General features: G+C 50.0%; 1 protein-coding gene across 3 annotated transcripts in view; it reads left to right on the top strand.

Moving 5' to 3' along the window:
• The window catches only part of DYNC1H1 (dynein cytoplasmic 1 heavy chain 1), an 89,026-nt gene that overhangs the window by 58,004 nt on the left and 13,710 nt on the right, over nucleotides 1-17,312 (top strand). Inside the window, exons 48-66 of one of the 3 annotated variants that reach the window (XM_077269188.1) lie at nucleotides 1,580-1,753; nucleotides 1,900-2,019; nucleotides 2,145-2,265; nucleotides 3,794-3,989; nucleotides 5,962-6,079; nucleotides 6,209-6,424; nucleotides 6,500-6,712; nucleotides 6,793-6,920; nucleotides 6,997-7,150; nucleotides 7,237-7,383; nucleotides 7,766-7,916; nucleotides 8,003-8,256; nucleotides 8,340-8,474; nucleotides 8,620-8,714; nucleotides 8,888-9,062; nucleotides 9,149-9,224; nucleotides 9,824-9,984; nucleotides 10,073-10,184; nucleotides 10,288-10,348. In XM_077269188.1, the coding sequence (XP_077125303.1) occupies nucleotides 1,580-1,753; nucleotides 1,900-2,019; nucleotides 2,145-2,265; nucleotides 3,794-3,989; nucleotides 5,962-6,079; nucleotides 6,209-6,424; nucleotides 6,500-6,712; nucleotides 6,793-6,920; nucleotides 6,997-7,150; nucleotides 7,237-7,383; nucleotides 7,766-7,916; nucleotides 8,003-8,256; nucleotides 8,340-8,474; nucleotides 8,620-8,714; nucleotides 8,888-9,062; nucleotides 9,149-9,224; nucleotides 9,824-9,984; nucleotides 10,073-10,184; nucleotides 10,288-10,348 (2,807 nt within the window). Of the gene's footprint in view, nucleotides 1-1,579; nucleotides 1,754-1,899; nucleotides 2,020-2,144; nucleotides 2,266-3,252; nucleotides 3,449-3,793; nucleotides 3,990-5,961; nucleotides 6,080-6,208; nucleotides 6,425-6,499; nucleotides 6,713-6,792; nucleotides 6,921-6,996; nucleotides 7,151-7,236; nucleotides 7,384-7,765; nucleotides 7,917-8,002; nucleotides 8,257-8,339; nucleotides 8,475-8,619; nucleotides 8,715-8,887; nucleotides 9,063-9,148; nucleotides 9,225-9,823; nucleotides 9,985-10,072; nucleotides 10,185-10,287; nucleotides 10,349-17,312 lie in introns of all 3 variants that reach the window. The other 2 variants (XM_077269191.1, XM_077269179.1) reach the window with 2 other exon arrangements.

Raw genomic sequence — 17,312 nt, 5'->3', positions numbered from 1 at the left:
TAGAAAGATTATAAATTTTATTGATGAATACATCGTGAAGGGAATGTTACAACAACCGTGAATAACATACAAAGGAAGCATAAAAAACGTTAAAGGGCAGGCGGGATCACAAATGGGCCAGTATTCCGGGTAAATCTAATTATAGAGTAAATATTACTATCTAGCAACCGAAAACACCCCCACAATTATAAGCATACATACAGGCACCTATATAAATAAGCAAAGCCTCCAGGGAAATTAATCCAACTTGTAGCAAGCAAGCTAACTACGTGGAGATCAAACAATGGGGACCAAATAATCCTATCTCCAGCTGAGAGAGGTAAAGTGCAGAGTGCTTAAGATAAATGCTATAATATTGAAATACGCACTATTACCTGTGAGGAATGTTTCAGTGGTGGCCCAGGGGATCCGCCTGACCGCCCCTATATAGGGACCATAGAATCTCAGTAATGTCAACTTAAAAGGGACATGCTTGTTACCCTTAAGGTACCGTTACACTAAACGACTTGCCAACGATCACGACCAGCGATGCGATCGTTGGTAAGTCGTTGTGTGGTCGCTGGGGAGCTGTCACACAGACAGCTCTCTCCAGCGACCAACGATCAGGGGAACGACTTCGGCATCGTTGAAACTGTCTTCAACGATGCCGAAGTCCCCCTGCAGCACCCGGGTAACCAGGGTAAACATCGGGTTACTAAGTGCAGGGCCGTGCTTAGTAACCTGATATTTACCCTGGTTACCATTGTAAAAGTAAAAAAAAAAAAACACTACATACTCACCTTCTGATGTCTGTCACGTCCCCCGCCAGCGGCTAACCTGCACTGAATGTCAGCGCCGGCCGGCCGTAAAGCAGAGCACAGCGGTGACGTCACCGCAGTGCTCTGTTTTACGGCCGGCCGGCGCTGACACATTCAGTGCAGGGAAGCTGCCGGCGGGGGACGTGACAGACATCAGAAGGTGAGTATGTAGTGTTTTTTTTACTTTTACAATGGTAACCAGGGTAAATATCGGGTTACTAAGCGCGGCCCTGCGTTTAGTAACCCGATGTTTACCCTGGTTACAAGTGAACACATCGCTGGATCGGTGTCACACACACCGATTCAGCGATGACAGCGGGTGATCAGCGACGAAATAAAGTTCTGGACTTCTAGCTCCGACCAGCGATATCACAGCGGGATCCAGATCGCTGCTGCGTGTCAAACACAACGAGATCGCTATCCAGGACGCTGCAACGTCACGGATCGTCGTCGTTCTCGCTGCAAAGTCGCTTAGTGTGAAGGTACCCTTAGTCTTAGCTGACAACGCTCCTACAGTCCAGCTCGTGTGACCCACGCTAGTGAGGTTGCCCTTCCATGTGCAGCTTGTGTGCCCACCTCTAGTGAGGTCGACCTGCTGTGTTCAGCTTGTGTGCACCCCACCAGTCAGGTCGCCCAGCTTTTATGGCTCCTCATTTGGGTCCCAAACCAGAGTCGCTCCTTATCTACAGTACAGTCCTCTCCACATACATCCAGGAATGAGGTCACTTGTCATTCAGCCGAATGTGACATGTTGGGTGCACTGACTGAGGCTTTACCCGCAGGCCAATACTCGCCTTGCCAAGAGAGGCGGCAGAACCATGGCAATCACGCCTCGTCATTACCTGGATTTCATCAACCACTATGCCGATCTGTTCAATGAGAAGCGCAGCGAATTGGAGGAACAGCAGATGCACCTGAACGTCGGTCTGCGAAAAATCAAAGAAACGGTCGACCAGGTAAGAAAAGCCAAGACTGTCCTCCTGGTGGAGGAAGGGGAAGCTGTGGTTGGTTTTAACATTTAGAAGCCAGATCTTGTACAGAACTCGCATAATGAAGCCGGTCTAGCCGCTGATGTATGATAAATCCTCTTTCCTGTCCTCAGGTGGAAGAACTGCGTCGTGACTTGAGGATTAAAAGTCAGGAACTAGAAGTGAAAAACGCTGCCGCTAATGACAAGTTAAAGAAAATGGTGAAGGATCAGCAAGAGGCTGAAAAGAAAAAGGTGAGGAGCTTACTAATAATGCCATGTAACATGGGGGTTTTATAGTACATACAAGTGTGGATTTGGGGGCCCCCGAATGGATCTGTGTTATGAGCTCGAAATAAAATGACTCTGCGTCTCTTCAGGTTATGAGTCAAGAAATCCAGGAGCAGCTTCACAAGCAACAAGCTGTCATTGCCGACAAGCAGATGAGCGTGAAGGAGGATCTGGATCAGGTAGAGCCGGCCGTCATCGAGGCTCAGAACGGTACGTGACCTCCATACATGAGCTCGGCCTAATCACTCTCATCCTGTGCATAAACTAGACCAGAAGTGTGAAAGCAACGCAGCGGCCCAGACCCTGCAGAATAGGCAGGAACGTGCCGGCCTTAAATGTGTGGTGGTTCTAATGCTTCCTGTAGTAGGTAAATTGGAGGGATATTGCTCAGGGAAGAGGTGCTGCACCCCTACACCATCTGGTGCTACAGCGTCACAGGGGTCCTCTGGAGCCATATTTTGGGGAGTTGAGAGGATCGATTCACACTCATTTAGCAGCAATGTCAGTATTCAATGGTCGCAGGATGGAAGCCCTGCTTACCGCCTTCTTCCTGATTTTTGCCCAGTGCACTGCCATTGTTGTAGCCGAATGCTCGCATAAGATCACAGGGAGATGCAGGCAGGAGGAGGTGCACAGGGTTTCTAGCCAAGGTCCTGCAGTTCAATATGATCATGGCAGATGCAACTTCATCAGCGCTGCTCTCCTCCCAATGCCAGGGGATCCTTTATTGAATGCAAATATTCTGCAGAAAGAGCTCATCCTTTGCAGAACTATTACAGGTATGAGCTACCGTATGTATGAAGGTGGCTTCTAGCAGCTATTAAAGGGGCTTCCTGTCCCCGAGCATTGCCTTCCTACACCCTCATATTCTTAATACTCAGCTATTATCTGGGGCCGCATGTCCGGAAACAACCGTGAATGCCCCTGGGGTTGTGGGACGCCATCGCTCGGGCCTTTTTAAACCGGCTGTTGGTGCAGATACAGAACATTGCTGTTACCTGAACTCACAGACGGAGTCTAAGAAATGCCAGAAAATCAATGAATGTTTTATGATATGACCGAAATTACTTTTCTAATCAGATTTCCTCACTTTGTTTCTCCCCCCCCCCCCCCCTCTGTGTGTGTTTTGTCTCCACTTTTTTTCTTTTTTTTCCGTCTCTTTTCTGTCCATTTTGATCGTCTTTGATCCCGGCGTAGCTGTAAAATCTATAAAGAAGCAGCATCTGGTCGAAGTCCGTTCTATGGCTAATCCTCCAGCAGCAGTGAAGCTGGCCCTAGAGTCCATCTGTCTGCTGCTGGGCGAGAGTACAACGGACTGGAAGCAGATTCGATCCATCATAATGAGGGAAAACTTCATTCCAACTATTGTAAACTTTTCCGCTGAAGAGATCAGGTGAATAGATAAGTTCAGAACCGCCGCTGCCGAGGATGGAGAAAGAAATCTGTCATAGAAGTCGCAGGATACAGAAAATGCTAAAAATGCCTATACAGTGGTGGGACTACAACTCCCAGCACGCATGGTCTACTTCATGGACTCAGTCGAACAGCTCCTCCTAGGCAGTTGGGCATCTTCCCTGTATTCCAGAGGAGTTGTAGTCCTTTAGTTATAGGGTAGTTTATATTGTCCCTGACAGGTCATCGTCTTCCCCAGGACGCGGATTTCTTTCACTCCTCCGCAGCGGCCGTTCTCCGTACTAACCCTGCACGAGCGTTAACCCTGTTTTCACCCTCCTAATAGCGGTGAGCTCTATAAAGAGGCAGCACCTTGTTGAAGTAAAGGCAATGGGCAACCCACCGGCCGCAGTAAAACTGGCCCTAGAGTCGATCTGTCTCCTTCTGGGAGAGGAGACGACTGATTGGAAAAAGATCAGAACAGTTTTTCTCAGGGATAATTTCATCGGCAACATTATCAACCTAAACCCCGAAGATCTCAGGTATTTCTCCTGCGCGCTCTGTCCTGGACAGCGGGATCCCGCTCGCTCTCTAAAGCTCCAGCTTCTGTCTCCACCTATCATCTACTACAGCAACAGCAGATGCCTCTGTTCTCCATCCCTTTTTTGTGCTGTCTCTTTAAATCCCATTGCATTCCTGCTGTACTGAAGAACTATCCTCAGTCATCCCCGACGGACGTGGCTGCACGTGGTCATGCTGGCCAGATCGTCTGAAGACGCTGATTAGGTTTCATGGGGTTTAGACCATGGGGTTAGTGAGATTATAGCCTTTGCCCCTACAGCACCAATCTGGGTCTGCTGCACCCTAACTTGCCGTATTGGTAGATTGGAGCAGCTTTCTCATCCTTCTTCATACAACCCTTAAGTCCCCAGTCATAATTTGTAGAAACTTTCTTTGGCCACAGTAGATGTGATGTACTCGGGAGTCACCATTACAGATACTAGCCTAGATTTCTTGAGGCTGCTGCAAAGTTCTACTTGAAATCAGTCGTGATACCTAAGATTGTCTTAAGCCACCACTAGGGGGAGCTCCCTGTATACAGAGATACGTAAGATCCTGTCTGCAGTCACCACTAGGGGACCTCCTTGTATGCAGAGATACATGACAAGATCCTGTCTGCAGTCACCACTAGGGAAAGCTCCCTGTATACAGAGATACATGATAAGGTTCTGTCTGCAGCCACCAGGGGGACCTCCTTGTATGCAGAGATACATAAGGTTCTGTCTGCAGTCACCACTAGGGGGAGCTCCCTGTATACAGAGATAGATGACAGGGTTCTGTCTGCAGTCACCACCAGGGGGAGCGCCCTATATACAGAGATACATAAGATCCTGTCTGCAGTCACCACTAGGGGGACCTCCTTGTATGCAGAGATACATGATAAGGTTCTGTCTGCAGTCAACACTAGGGGGAGCTCCCTGTATACAGAGATAGATGACAGGGTTCTGTCTGCAGTCACCACTAGGGGGAGCGCCCTATATACAGAGATACATAAGATCCTGTCTGCAGTCACCACTAGGGGGAGCTCCCTGTATGCAGAGATACATGATAAGATCCTGTCTGCAGTCACCACCAGGGGGAGCGCCCTATATACAGAGATACATAAGATCCTGTCTGCAGTCACCACTAGGGGGAGCTCCCTGTATGCAGAGATACATGATAAGATCCTGTCTGCAGCCACCACTAGGGGGAGCTCACTGTATACAGAGATAGATGACAGGGTTCTGTCTGCAGTCACCACTAGGGGGAGCGCCCTATATACAGAGATGCATAAGATCCTGTCTGCAGTCACCACTAGGGGGACCTCCTTGTATGCAGAGATACATGATAAGATCCTGTCTGCAGTCACCACTAGGGGGAGCTCCCTGTATACAGAGATACATGATAAGATCCTGTCTGCAGCCACTACTAGGGGGAGCTCCCTGTATACAGAGATAGATGACAGGGTTCTGTCTGCAGTCACCACTAGGGGGAGCGCCCTATATACCGAGATACATAAGATCCTGTCTGCAGTCACCACTAGGGGGACCTCCTTGTATGCAGAGATACATGATAAGGTTCTGTCTGCAGTCACCACTAGGGGGAGCTCCCTGTATACAGAGATAGATGACAAGATTCTGTCTGCAGCCACCAGGGGGAGCTCCCTGTATACAGAGATACATAAGATCCTGTCTGCAGTCACCACTAGGGGGAACTCCCTGTATACAGAGATACATAAGATCCTGTCTGCAGTCACCACTAGAGGGAGCTCCCTGTATACAGATACATAAGATCCTATCTGCAGCCACCACTAGGGGGAGCTCCCTTTATCCCTTTTTCTAATACTCTCCCTAGTGGTAGTTGCAGGTAATCAGAATTTTTTAATTTGAGAATTAATAGGTGCAGAATTTGTATGGTCTGAACTTTTGTATGTGCTGCATTTCTTGTATCTGATCCAATCTTCTGCTCCTCCAGTGACGCCATCCGGGAGAAGATGAAGAAGAATTATTTATCAAATCCCAGTTACAATTATGAGATCGTGAACCGTGCTTCCCTGGCCTGCGGGCCTATGGTGAAGTGGGCAATCGCTCAGGTAAACGGAAGCTGTCGGTGTCCTGTACAGGGATTGTATCACTGGTAGCACCTCCTTGCTGCCCCTACAGTCAGACCCACTCACTTTTCCACATCCCTGAATACTTTTTTTTTCCACTCCATTTACCAGCTAAACTATGCTGACATGCTGAAACGCGTGGAGCCTCTGAGAAATGAGCTGCAGAAACTGGAAGACGATGCCAAAGATAACCAGCAAAAAGCCAATGAAGTGGAGCAAATGATCCGAGACCTGGAGGCCAGCATCGCCCGCTACAAGGAGGAGTATGCCGTGCTCATCTCTGAGGCTCAGGCCATCAAGGCCGACTTGGCGGCAGTGGAAGCAAAGGTTCAAAAATAAATGGCTTGTAAGGCTGCTGGGGTATGCTGGGATTTGTAGTGCCTGACAGTATTGTCATTGTAGGTGAACCGCAGCACGGCTCTTCTGAAGAGTTTATCAGCAGAGCGAGATCGCTGGGAGAAAACCAGTGAGACCTTCAAGAACCAGATGTCCACCATTGCCGGTGACTGCTTGCTGTCTGCAGCTTTCATTGCCTACGCCGGGTACTTCGATCAGCAGATGCGGCAGAATTTGTTCACCACATGGTCCCATCACTTGCAGCAAGCCAATGTCCAGGTAGACGGCCGATTCCTTCTCTCCTTCCCCCATTATCAGATCCTCGGTTGTCTCCGGTAACACAATTGTCGTCTGTCCAGTTCCGCACGGACATCGCCAGGACGGAATACTTGTCCAATGCCGACGAGCGGCTCCGCTGGCAGGCCAGCTCATTACCTGCGGATGACCTGTGCACTGAAAACGCCATCATGCTGAAACGGTTCAATAGGTGAGTGCACGTGTGAATAAGCCTGATGGCACTAGAAGAGGGTCTGGGTGCAGACGTGACCACTGCTCCTCTGTAGGTATCCTCTGATCATTGATCCCTCCGGACAAGCCACAGAGTTCATCATGAACGAGTACAAGGATCGGAAGATCACCCGCACCAGCTTCTTGGATGATGCCTTTAGGAAGAACTTGGAGAGTGCTCTCCGATTTGGTAATCCTTTGCTTGTCCAGGTGAGACGTTGCAGTGCACGGGAGATCAGGGGTTGTCTTGGGATTTCAGAGAGTTTAGATATAATAGCATTGTGGTCTCTTCTCAGGATGTGGAAAGCTATGATCCCATCCTGAACCCTGTGCTGAATCGTGAGGTCCGCAGAACCGGAGGAAGAGTGCTCATCACACTCGGGGATCAGGACATTGATTTGTCGCCGTCTTTTGTCATCTTCCTTTCTACCAGAGACCCAACGGTAGGTGCCGTCACTTTGATGTTCCCGGGGGCATTTGCCACTGCATTTATCAAAGATTTTGTCTGAAGCTCTGGAAAAAGGGATTGCTGTTGCCCTAATAGCGCCACAGACTTGATTGATGCAGACGGAGTCACCTTGTGATGACATTTTCGGCTGTATTCACCTATTTGAGGTTGGCACAAAGACATTAAACTACGTTTTTATGCCAACCTCAAGCACCTACCGACAAATGATGTCCTCCATCAATAGACCAGACGGACTAAAACACACCGAAACGGTGCGAGTCACAGCGATAAGTTTGCCACTTTTAGTTTGGTGTGCACTAGACGTAGTAAATCTTGCTCTTTACCTGCGTGACGGTGACTTGTTTCTTTCATCTTAGGTTGAGTTCCCACCAGATATTTGCTCTCGAGTGACATTTGTTAACTTCACGGTGACTCGCAGCAGCCTGCAGAGCCAGTGTCTGAATGAAGTCCTAAAGGCAGAAAGGCCCGATGTGGACGAGAAACGATCGGACCTCCTGAAACTGCAGGGTAGGTGTCCGTGGAGCCCACGTCCAACTCGCGGTCTACGATGTGCTCGGAGTCCATGAGACTGACCCTCTTTTATGCTTTTGTAGGCGAGTTCCAGCTCCGCTTGCGTCAGCTGGAGAAGTCTCTGCTTCAGGCCCTGAATGAAGTGAAAGGTCGCATCCTGGATGACGACACCATCATCACAACATTGGAAAACCTGAAAAAAGAAGCGGCCGAGGTCACCCGAAAAGTGGAGGAAACTGATATTGTCATGCAGGAGGTGGAGACTGTGTCTCAGCAGTACCTGCCCTTGTCCACAGCGTGTAGCAGCATCTACTTTACCATGGAGTCTCTGAAACAAGTAATAGAACAATGGCAAAGGTAGAAGGTATTGTGCGGACAGATGGATCCATTCTCATGACTTATGTATTTGCTTCTGTTCAGATTCACTTCCTGTACCAGTACTCGCTGCAGTTCTTCCTCGATATTTACCATACAGTGTTGTACGAGAATGGCAACCTGAAGAACACCACAGACCACACTCAGCGGCTCTCAGTCATCACTAAGGACCTATTCCAGGTATGCAGACATCTTGGAGTAAATGAGAGACGACTGCCCTGCAGATTCTCCTATCACATCTGATTACGGTCTTGCTTTCTGACCAGGTGTCATCCTGGTGCCTTCATAATGCGGATTACAACCTTTTAACCTTTTTTTTTTGTAGGTTGCTTTTAACCGCGTGGCTCGAGGAATGCTCCATCAGGACCACATAACATTCGCCATGCTGCTGGCGAGGATCAAGCTGAAGGGGACTATTGGGTAACTATCACTTCAATAGGGAATCTGTGTGTCCCTTATTGCAGGAGTCGCACAGGATGGCGATACGGCAGACACATGATATGGTCCTATATATTAGGGGTCAGTGAGCAGCTGGTATTCTCTCCTCATTGTATTGCACTGGTTCATGGTGTCCACTTTTTTACCATTTGCAGGGAGCCGACATATGATCACGAGTTCCAGCATTTCCTCAGAGGCAAAGAGATTGTCCTCGGCGCTTCCTCCGTGCCCAAGATAAACGGTCTGACCGAGGAGCAGGTGGAGGCCATGATGAGGCTCGCTAATCTGAATGCCTTCAGGGACGTCATGTCCAAGGTTGAAGCCGATGATGTAAGCGCTTTGGGGTATTATGGATGACGGTGGTCTCGTCCTGGACCTGGCGAGTCTGGATCTCAATGGACTTTATCTCTTTGCAGCAGTTCTGTATTTGGCTGGAGAGCAGTTCTCCCGAACAGACGGTCCCATATATATGGAACGAGGAGAGACCTGCAAGTACGTAGCGGAGGAGGGGGGATGCACGCCTGGAAGCTAAAGTTGGGGGCTCCATCTTTTTTTAGTGAGGGCCTGGGTTATGCATAGAAAAAAGATGCAACTTGACTAACATTTCACAGCTGAGCATCTGTTGCAGTTGTATTCATTGTTAAATTACCGCTCTAACACTGTGCGAGCAACACCTGGGCTAGGGAAAAGAAATATATCATGATACTACAACTACCAGCATTCCCACACATTTGGAGTTGTTAGGTGTCTGATCCTTGACCTAGGACATGACCAGTCCTGAGTGCGACCACAGGCTGATACCTTTTTCTTGCGCTGATACATTGCAGCGGATGGCTGAGTGTTTTGTGCTTTCGTTCCAATGCTTCATTGTAGCTGAACTTGAGCTCTGAGACAAATTTGTTTTTGCATTTTATTAATCGCTGATTGCCAGCGGTGATCTTGGTAAATATTAGGGATTTTCTTCACTTCTCCATATACAGGAGTGTAGTGTTCATTCGCATGCAGCGTCTAGGGAATTACTCCACAGGGCGATGGACTGCGGATAAATCTGCCTGAATGCGTTCTCTAATTTCTGCTGCTTCACTTTTTAGCGCCCATTGGCCAAGCTGTGCACCGCCTACTCCTGATCCAAGCCTTCCGTCCTGACCGCCTGCTAGCCATGGCGCACATCTTTGTCTCCACCATCCTCGGAGAAAGCTTCATGTCGGTCATGGATCAGCCCTTGGACCTGGCGCACATCGTGGACACAGAGGTAACGCTGTGCCGCGTTCACACTGGGACTTACCGGCATTACGGAGTTTGCTGTGTGTGTGATCCCCTTGGGTTTCCTTTCGCTGCAGGTAAAACCAAACACTCCAGTGCTGATGTGCTCCGTCCCCGGCTATGATGCCAGCGGCCGCGTGGAGGATCTGGCAGCCGAACAGAACACTCAGATCACGTCCATCGCTATTGGTGTGTGTCCCTTCTCGTTGGGGGAGGGGGGTTATTTATTGATTTTTGATCTCCTCTGGTTTGGGTTTGTCTTGAACTAAATCTAGAACTTTTGCTCTTTCAGGTTCTGCTGAAGGTTTCAGTCAAGCGGAGAAAGCCATTAATACAGCGGTACGGTCCGGAAGGTGAGGACATTCTGGGGGGTCCTTAATTGAAGTCATGATCAGTGGTTTCACCTCTGAGACCTCCCAAATTCATCTTGTGAGTGATAAGACCACTATGTCTACAGAATGGTGTAACCAGGGACGCTGCAGCATCCCCCATTCATGTAATGGCGGCCGTGATGTGATTTACCTAATAATCTGCCAATAGAGAATTTTAACATCTGACGACTCGGCTTGGCTTAGCTTTAATTGTAACAAATCCTCAGCTGTGTGAGCAGGACTAGGTTTGTTTCATCTACATTGGATTAATATTACTGTTACGTACCCACTTCTCAGCATGTGACTTGGGGTTGCGCCTGCAAGGGTTAATCTGTCTCCTCTCTATCTCCTCTCTCTGTCCAGCAGTAAACCTCTGTCCTGTGCTGTAGTGGGAGCATAAATCACACCCCGACACAGTCAACACACCCCACTCACACACGCTGCCACCACTCACCGAACACACGGGCGATGAGTCCCGGAAATGTTACTGCTACTATGCCAATCACCAGGAGCACACACTGTAAGGCTATGGATTCTGTAGAGCAGTGTTCCCCAACTCCGGTTCTCAAGAGCCACCAACAGGTCTTGTTTTCAGGATTTCTTTAGTATTGCTCAGGTGATAATTGCATCACCTGGACAGGCAAGCATTCAATTACCTGTGCAATACTAAGGAAATCCTGAAAACATGACTTGTTGGTGGCTCTTGAGGACCGGAGTTGGGGAACACTGCTGTAGAGCATACAAGGTTCAGACATATTAAAGTTTTAAGCTTTAATGTAAAAGGTACAGTGCTTACAATATAAGGGATATAAAAATGGAAATAAAAAGTGACCTACAAATATGCGAAAACGGTGCTAAAATGAAGGGAGAAAACTTACAGAAATATCGAACTTTGCAGTCTGGTACTCTGTCCCTGAGGGAGAAATATGGAATGGCTCACATCAGCTTTCCAGGCTGCCCCCACATGTGAACATCTTTTTTTGTGTGTAGGCCTAACTTATAGACTTACTCTAGAGAGCAGATTGCTAAACCAGCCTCTCATGTTAATACTCCAATTGCTGGTTTGTGACTGGACCATGGCCACTCCACCAATGAATACATTATTTTCTCTGAAACTTTGTGTAAACTTTCTCATAGATGGTGTCAGGCTGTAATTGGCACCTCTCTTTAAAAGAGCCAGAAGGTGTGAAATGTTTCTACTTTGTGGTTCTCAGTAAAGCCCCCTATATATGTACTAGATGGTGGCCCGATTCAAACGCATCGGGTATTCTAGAATATGTATGTCCACATAGTATATTGCCCAGAGCCACGTAGTATATTGCCCAGAGCCACGTAGTATATTGCCCAGAGCCACGTAGTATATTGCCCAGAGCCACGTAGTATATTGCCCAGAGCCACGTAGTATATTGCCCAGAGCCACGTAGTATATTGCCCAGAGCCACGTAGTATATTGCCCAGAGCCACGTAGTATATTGCCCAGAGCCACGTAGTATATTGCCCAGAGCCACGTAGTATATTGCCCAGAGCCACGTAGTATATTGCCCAGAGCCACGTAGTATATTGCCCAGAGCCACGTAGTATATTGCCCAGAGCCACGTAGTATATTGCCCAGAGCCACGTAGTATACTGCCCAGAGCCACGTAGTATATTGCCCAGCCACGTATGACACAGGTTAAAAAAATAAACATACTCACCTTCCGCTGGCCCGTTGTAGCTGTGTCGCCTGTGTCGTGTGCAGCTGGCCGCTTCCGGTCCCAGGCTGTGATGACGTGGTCACGTGACCGTGTCGCAGTCACGTAACCGTGACGTCACAGCAGGTCCTTTCAACGCAGGCACGCAGGACTTGTGATGACGTCGCGGTCACATGACCGTGACGTCATGGCAGGTCCTTCTGCCAGACCATCCGTGCACCGGAACATGCCAGTTGCATCGCAAGGAGCGGGAAAGTCGGCGTAGGTGAGTATATAATCATTTTTTATTATTTTTAACATTAGATGTTTTTACTATTGGCGCTGCATAGGCTGCGTCAATAGTAAAAAAACTTGGTCACACAGGGTTAATAGCGGCGGTAACGGAGTGCGTTACCCGCAGCATAACGTGGTCCGTTACCGCCGGCATTAACCCTGTGTGAGCGGTGAGCGGAGGGGTGTATGCGGGCGCCGGGCAGTGAGTGCGGGGAGTAAGGAGCGGCCATTTTCTTCCAGAGTGTGCGCGTCGCTGATTGGTCGCGGCAGCCATGACAGGCAGCTGCCAAGACCAATCAGCGAACGAATAACCGTTACAGACAGACAGAAGGATAGACAGACGGAAGTGACCCTTAGACAATTATTTAGTAGATGTATGTATGTATGTATGTATATATGTATTCTCTTTTTCTTCTACGCCTCATTGGGGGACACAGACCGTGACCGTGGGTGTTATGCTGCTTGCCACTAGGAGGACACTAAGTAATACAAAGAAAGTTAGCTCCTCCCCTGCAGTATACACCCTCCTGCTGGCCCTCAGCTAACCAGTTCTTGCTTAGTGTCTGTAGGAGGCACTTGGGTCTGTTTTCAGACCCCAACTTTCTTATTTTAATTTTAATTTTTATTTTTCTGTAAATTTTTATTTTTTATCCAACGGAGTGAAGGGGGCGACGGATCCTTTTTTATGGGACCCGCTCTCCCCCGAACCAGCAACAGGCGAGCACGGCGAGTATACCTCCCCGTCCCTCTCCTGCGACGCGGGAGCACGCCAAATTTTACTCGGGCAACGGGTTTCCATCTTTGGTCCCGATTTCCCTTCCCCCTGCAAGACGGCGAGCACATAGAGCCTGCTCTAATGTTCCTCTCCGGTGGCCCGACATACAAGGCCCACATCACATGGCGTTGCATACTTGGAGCCCAAAGGGATTGCAGAAGAGGATGAGATGGAGCGCGCAGGGACAGGGGGACCTGCATTACCGGACTGTGAGTACATCAGGAGTTCCCCTCCTGCGCTCCGGATCGCTTTGCGGCCGCGCCACCTCACACCGCCGGGCAGGCCGGAAATTTAGTCCCCGGAGTAGGCCGCAGTGGCCTCTATGGGGTAGGCGCCGGCGGTACTTGCGGCAGAGCCCCTGGGGACAGGCGCCGGCGGTCGGGAACTGCGGCGGTTAGCGTCGCTCCGTTGCGGCCGCCGCGCATCCCCAGGTAGGCTGGAAATTTAGTCCCCGGCTTTTCAGCTGGAGTAGGCCGCAGTGGGCAGATCCCTCCCACGGCCGTAACCCCGCCCCCTATATCGGCGCTTCTCGTCTGGGACGAGAGGCGCCCTGCAGATCTCGGGGGCCATTCTTCCTCTCTCTGCCTGCCTGGAAGATGCGGTCCTGGGGGTGCCACTGGCCGGTACGCCAGCGGCAACCATTCGGCGCGCGGCCCGCCGACGCGCTCCACCGGCAGGCTCCATAAATTTAGTCCCCGGCTTTTGCAGCCGGACTAGGCCGCAGTTGAAATCCCTTTCAGGAGCGGAGGTGCCTTCATGGTGAAGCCCCCCTCCATGGTCCGGGCAGCCTCCACCACTGTGAAAGCGGACAAGGAGGCGGACGGTTCCTCTCCACCTCCCTAACAAAGGGATGATGGATTGAGGTTTATCTCTCTATCCCTGCACCGTCCACGCTGCAATACCCGACATCCGCGGCGGCTCCATGCCGGGACGCGCACCATTGGTAAGTGGATCCTGCCAGCGATGGGCTTCTGCAGCGGGATATTCACAGGCAGTCTCAGGCTTCCCTGTGGCCACCTCCCTGAGGTAACGCTCCAGCCGGCTAAAAGATTTAGCTCCCGGCTTCGGCCGATGTGCAGGCCGCACCCCAGGAGCGCACTGTGTCGCCTCAAGGCGGCTTAGCCTTTTTTCCTGGCGTTTTTCGCCTGACGCGGAAGCGCTGCAACGGGTGACCACCCCTAACTTCTACGCTGACGCCGGCTGCAGAAATTTACGCCCCGGCTGGGGCCTATTCATGGAAGTCTCGAGGCTCCGCCCACGTCGTGCCTGTGGCTCCGCCCCCTGAATTGGCGCTTCTCGCTCGCTGTGAGATTTTACCTAAACCGCATGACCAGTATTCTCTGGTCTTAAAGGCACGTGACCAGTATTCCCTGGTCTTAAAGGCACGTGACCAGTATTCCCTGGTCTTAAGGGCATGTGACCAGTATTCCCTGGTCTTAAAGGCACGTGACCAGAATTCCCGGGTCTTAAAGACGCGGGACCAGTAAGTATTCCCTGGTCTTAAAGTCACACGAACAGCATTCTCTGGTCTTAAAGCCACACGACCAGTAATCCCTGGTCTTAAAGGCACACGACCAGTATTCCCTGGTCTTAAAGGCACACGACCAGTATTCCCTGGTCTTAAAGGCACAAGACCAGTTTTCCCTGGTCTTAAAGGCACACGACCAGTATTCCCTGGTCTTAAAGGCACACGACCAGTATTCCCTGGTCTTAAAGGCACACGACCAGTATTCCCTGGTCTTAAAGGCACACGACCAGTATTCCCTGGTCTTAAAGGCACACGACCAGTATTCCCTGGTCTTAAAGGCACACGACCAGTATTCCCTGGTCTTAGAGGCACACGACCAGTATTCCCTGGTCTTAGAGGCACACGACCAGTATTCCCTGGTCTTAGAGGCACACGACCAGTATTCCCTGGTCTTAAAGGCACACGACCAGTATTCCCTGGTCTTGAGGGCACCATGACCAATCCGAATCTGGTCATAAATAAGCAGCCCTCTGCCGCTGAGCCCAGTTTATCCAAGTGTAACTAGTTCCCTCAGTCTAAACTCCCTCGTAGAGCTTTTGCCATCCAGTCCGGATATGCGATTCACTGGACAGAAGCCTCTACGTGGGACGCTATGCCTGGTCTGATTTTCAAGGGCGACAGGCACTTTAATGGGCGCCGGTCTCCCCACACCATCAACAGACGGGCACACGAAGGTCCAGACCTAACGCCAGACAACCTGTCCTGTCCACCCGGAGACCTGAACTCTGTGGATGTACAGAGGCAACCTTTTTTCGGGCGTCTGAGCGCCCCCCTCTGCATCACCACTATTTAACAGAAGATGCAAGTAGGCAATGTTCCCTCTCCACTTCCTTGTTAAGAGAATGGTGGATCGAGGCTCCTAATTTTTAACTCTGCAATGACCTGCTCGAAGCAGCGGCGCATTCTGCCACTCGGTAGATTAACCGGGTACAATCTCCTGTGGTTTACCTACCAGTATCCCTGCCCGATATGTCCTCAATTAAAAATGCCACGATCTGTCAAATAGCACATCTGGTTTGTTCCGTTTGGCAGCTACGGGTCCAGCCCTTTAACCTCCCTATCCGCCGCATGGATTGCTAGAGCAACGGTCTCCTGCTTGGAGTCCTTAACTAATTTGATTCACACCAGTATCTCTTTCCTGAAGACAGTTCAGCTGGTCAATCATATTTTTGAGCGGGTGACTAACGTAGAATCGTACGTTCCCGCAGCCCCGACCAACAGTGAAAGGGTTGTCCAGGACAGTCTAGATCTTAGGGATCTTGGTTCCAAAAAGGGGAACGAGAAGTAGGACCGATCCCGGACCTCAAACTTCTAACAATCTTTTCACAAAGTTCTTCTTCTTCGAATGGAGTCTCCTCCGCTCAGCCATTACTTCAACAAAAAAGGTGCAGTTTCTGGCATCCATCGCCATTCGGGATGCCTAACCTCTTCAAAAATTCCTTTGCTTTTCCATTCGTGAACAGCATTTAAGTCACGACCTTGTCCTTTGACCTTGCTAACGCACCCGGGGTGTTCGCAGGGGTCATGGCGGCTGTCATCTTGCATAGAGGCGTGGCCGTCCTACCCTGTTTGGCCGACTGTTTACCCGCCCTTGCAGGACTACGCTAGGTCGTCTATATCCTTGCGATACCCTCTCACCTCGGCTGGTGGCTAGACTTAGACAACTCCTCATTTCCAGCCCAGCAGATATCCTTTTTTGAGGATGATCCAGTATTCTTCCAGAAGGGTGGTAAATCTAGACAAGGTCATGGTTTTTCAACAGGGCGCTCGCGCTCTTGCTCACTCATCCCCTCATTTCATTCGATTTGCTGGGAGGGTTCCAAAACAAAACAAACAAAAAAAAAAAACGGAGACGGCAATGGAAGCAATTTCCTTCGCTCCGTTAGTTTTCAGCAAGTCAAGCAGCCTTTTCAGACTATAGTTTCTGAGCTCCTTCCTCATCCGGAGTTTCTTCTCCCGGTTCCATGGTTACTAGTAACTTCCAATGCCAGTCCTCTTCTCCCGATCATTGCTCTGGAGATCTCAAGGGTAGTCCTATAGTAGGTCCACTCCTTCTGGCGGGTCAACCCATCTGAATTCAATTGGACAACGCCACGGCTGTGTCATACGTCAATCATCTAGCGAGTACCCACGTTCATGCACTATGGCCAAAGTACCTCACATGGGCCGAGATCTATCACTCGGTGATCTTGGCAATACATATCCCAGGAGTAGAACTCTGGGCTGCGAATATATTTAGCCGTCAGGGTTTCACCTCAAGTGAGTGGGAACTTCACCGGAAGTATTCCATCAGACACGCTTTTCACTGGAGCTCTACAGTTGTAGTTCGGATGGCGTCCTGACCGTTCGCCTGTGTACTGGAGTTTGTTGTTCGGCCTCGAGATCTAGGAGCCTTCGCACTGCATGCTCCGGTTATTCCGTGGTACCAGTTTCCACTTCCGGAAGCTTTTCAGAAGCAGAAAGGGCCCCAGGATCCTCGGAAATCCGCACTGACCACGTCAGTTCGCTTGCGGAGCTGGTAGTTTTTTTTCTGCAACAAACTGCAAGTAGGGACCACCTCGCAGGACGTTTTCACATGTAGTTCTTCCCTATTGCATCCTGTTAGATCATTGGGATCTATTCTATTAGGGAAGGTTCCCCCCTTTTTCTCTCGGCGATATCCTCATCCTGATGAGTCTT

This window comes from Ranitomeya variabilis, chromosome 1 (assembly GCF_051348905.1).
Source record: "Ranitomeya variabilis isolate aRanVar5 chromosome 1, aRanVar5.hap1, whole genome shotgun sequence".
Lineage (NCBI taxonomy): Eukaryota > Metazoa > Chordata > Amphibia > Anura > Dendrobatidae > Ranitomeya > Ranitomeya variabilis.
This window is presented reverse-complemented; position numbering and strand designations above follow the sequence as displayed.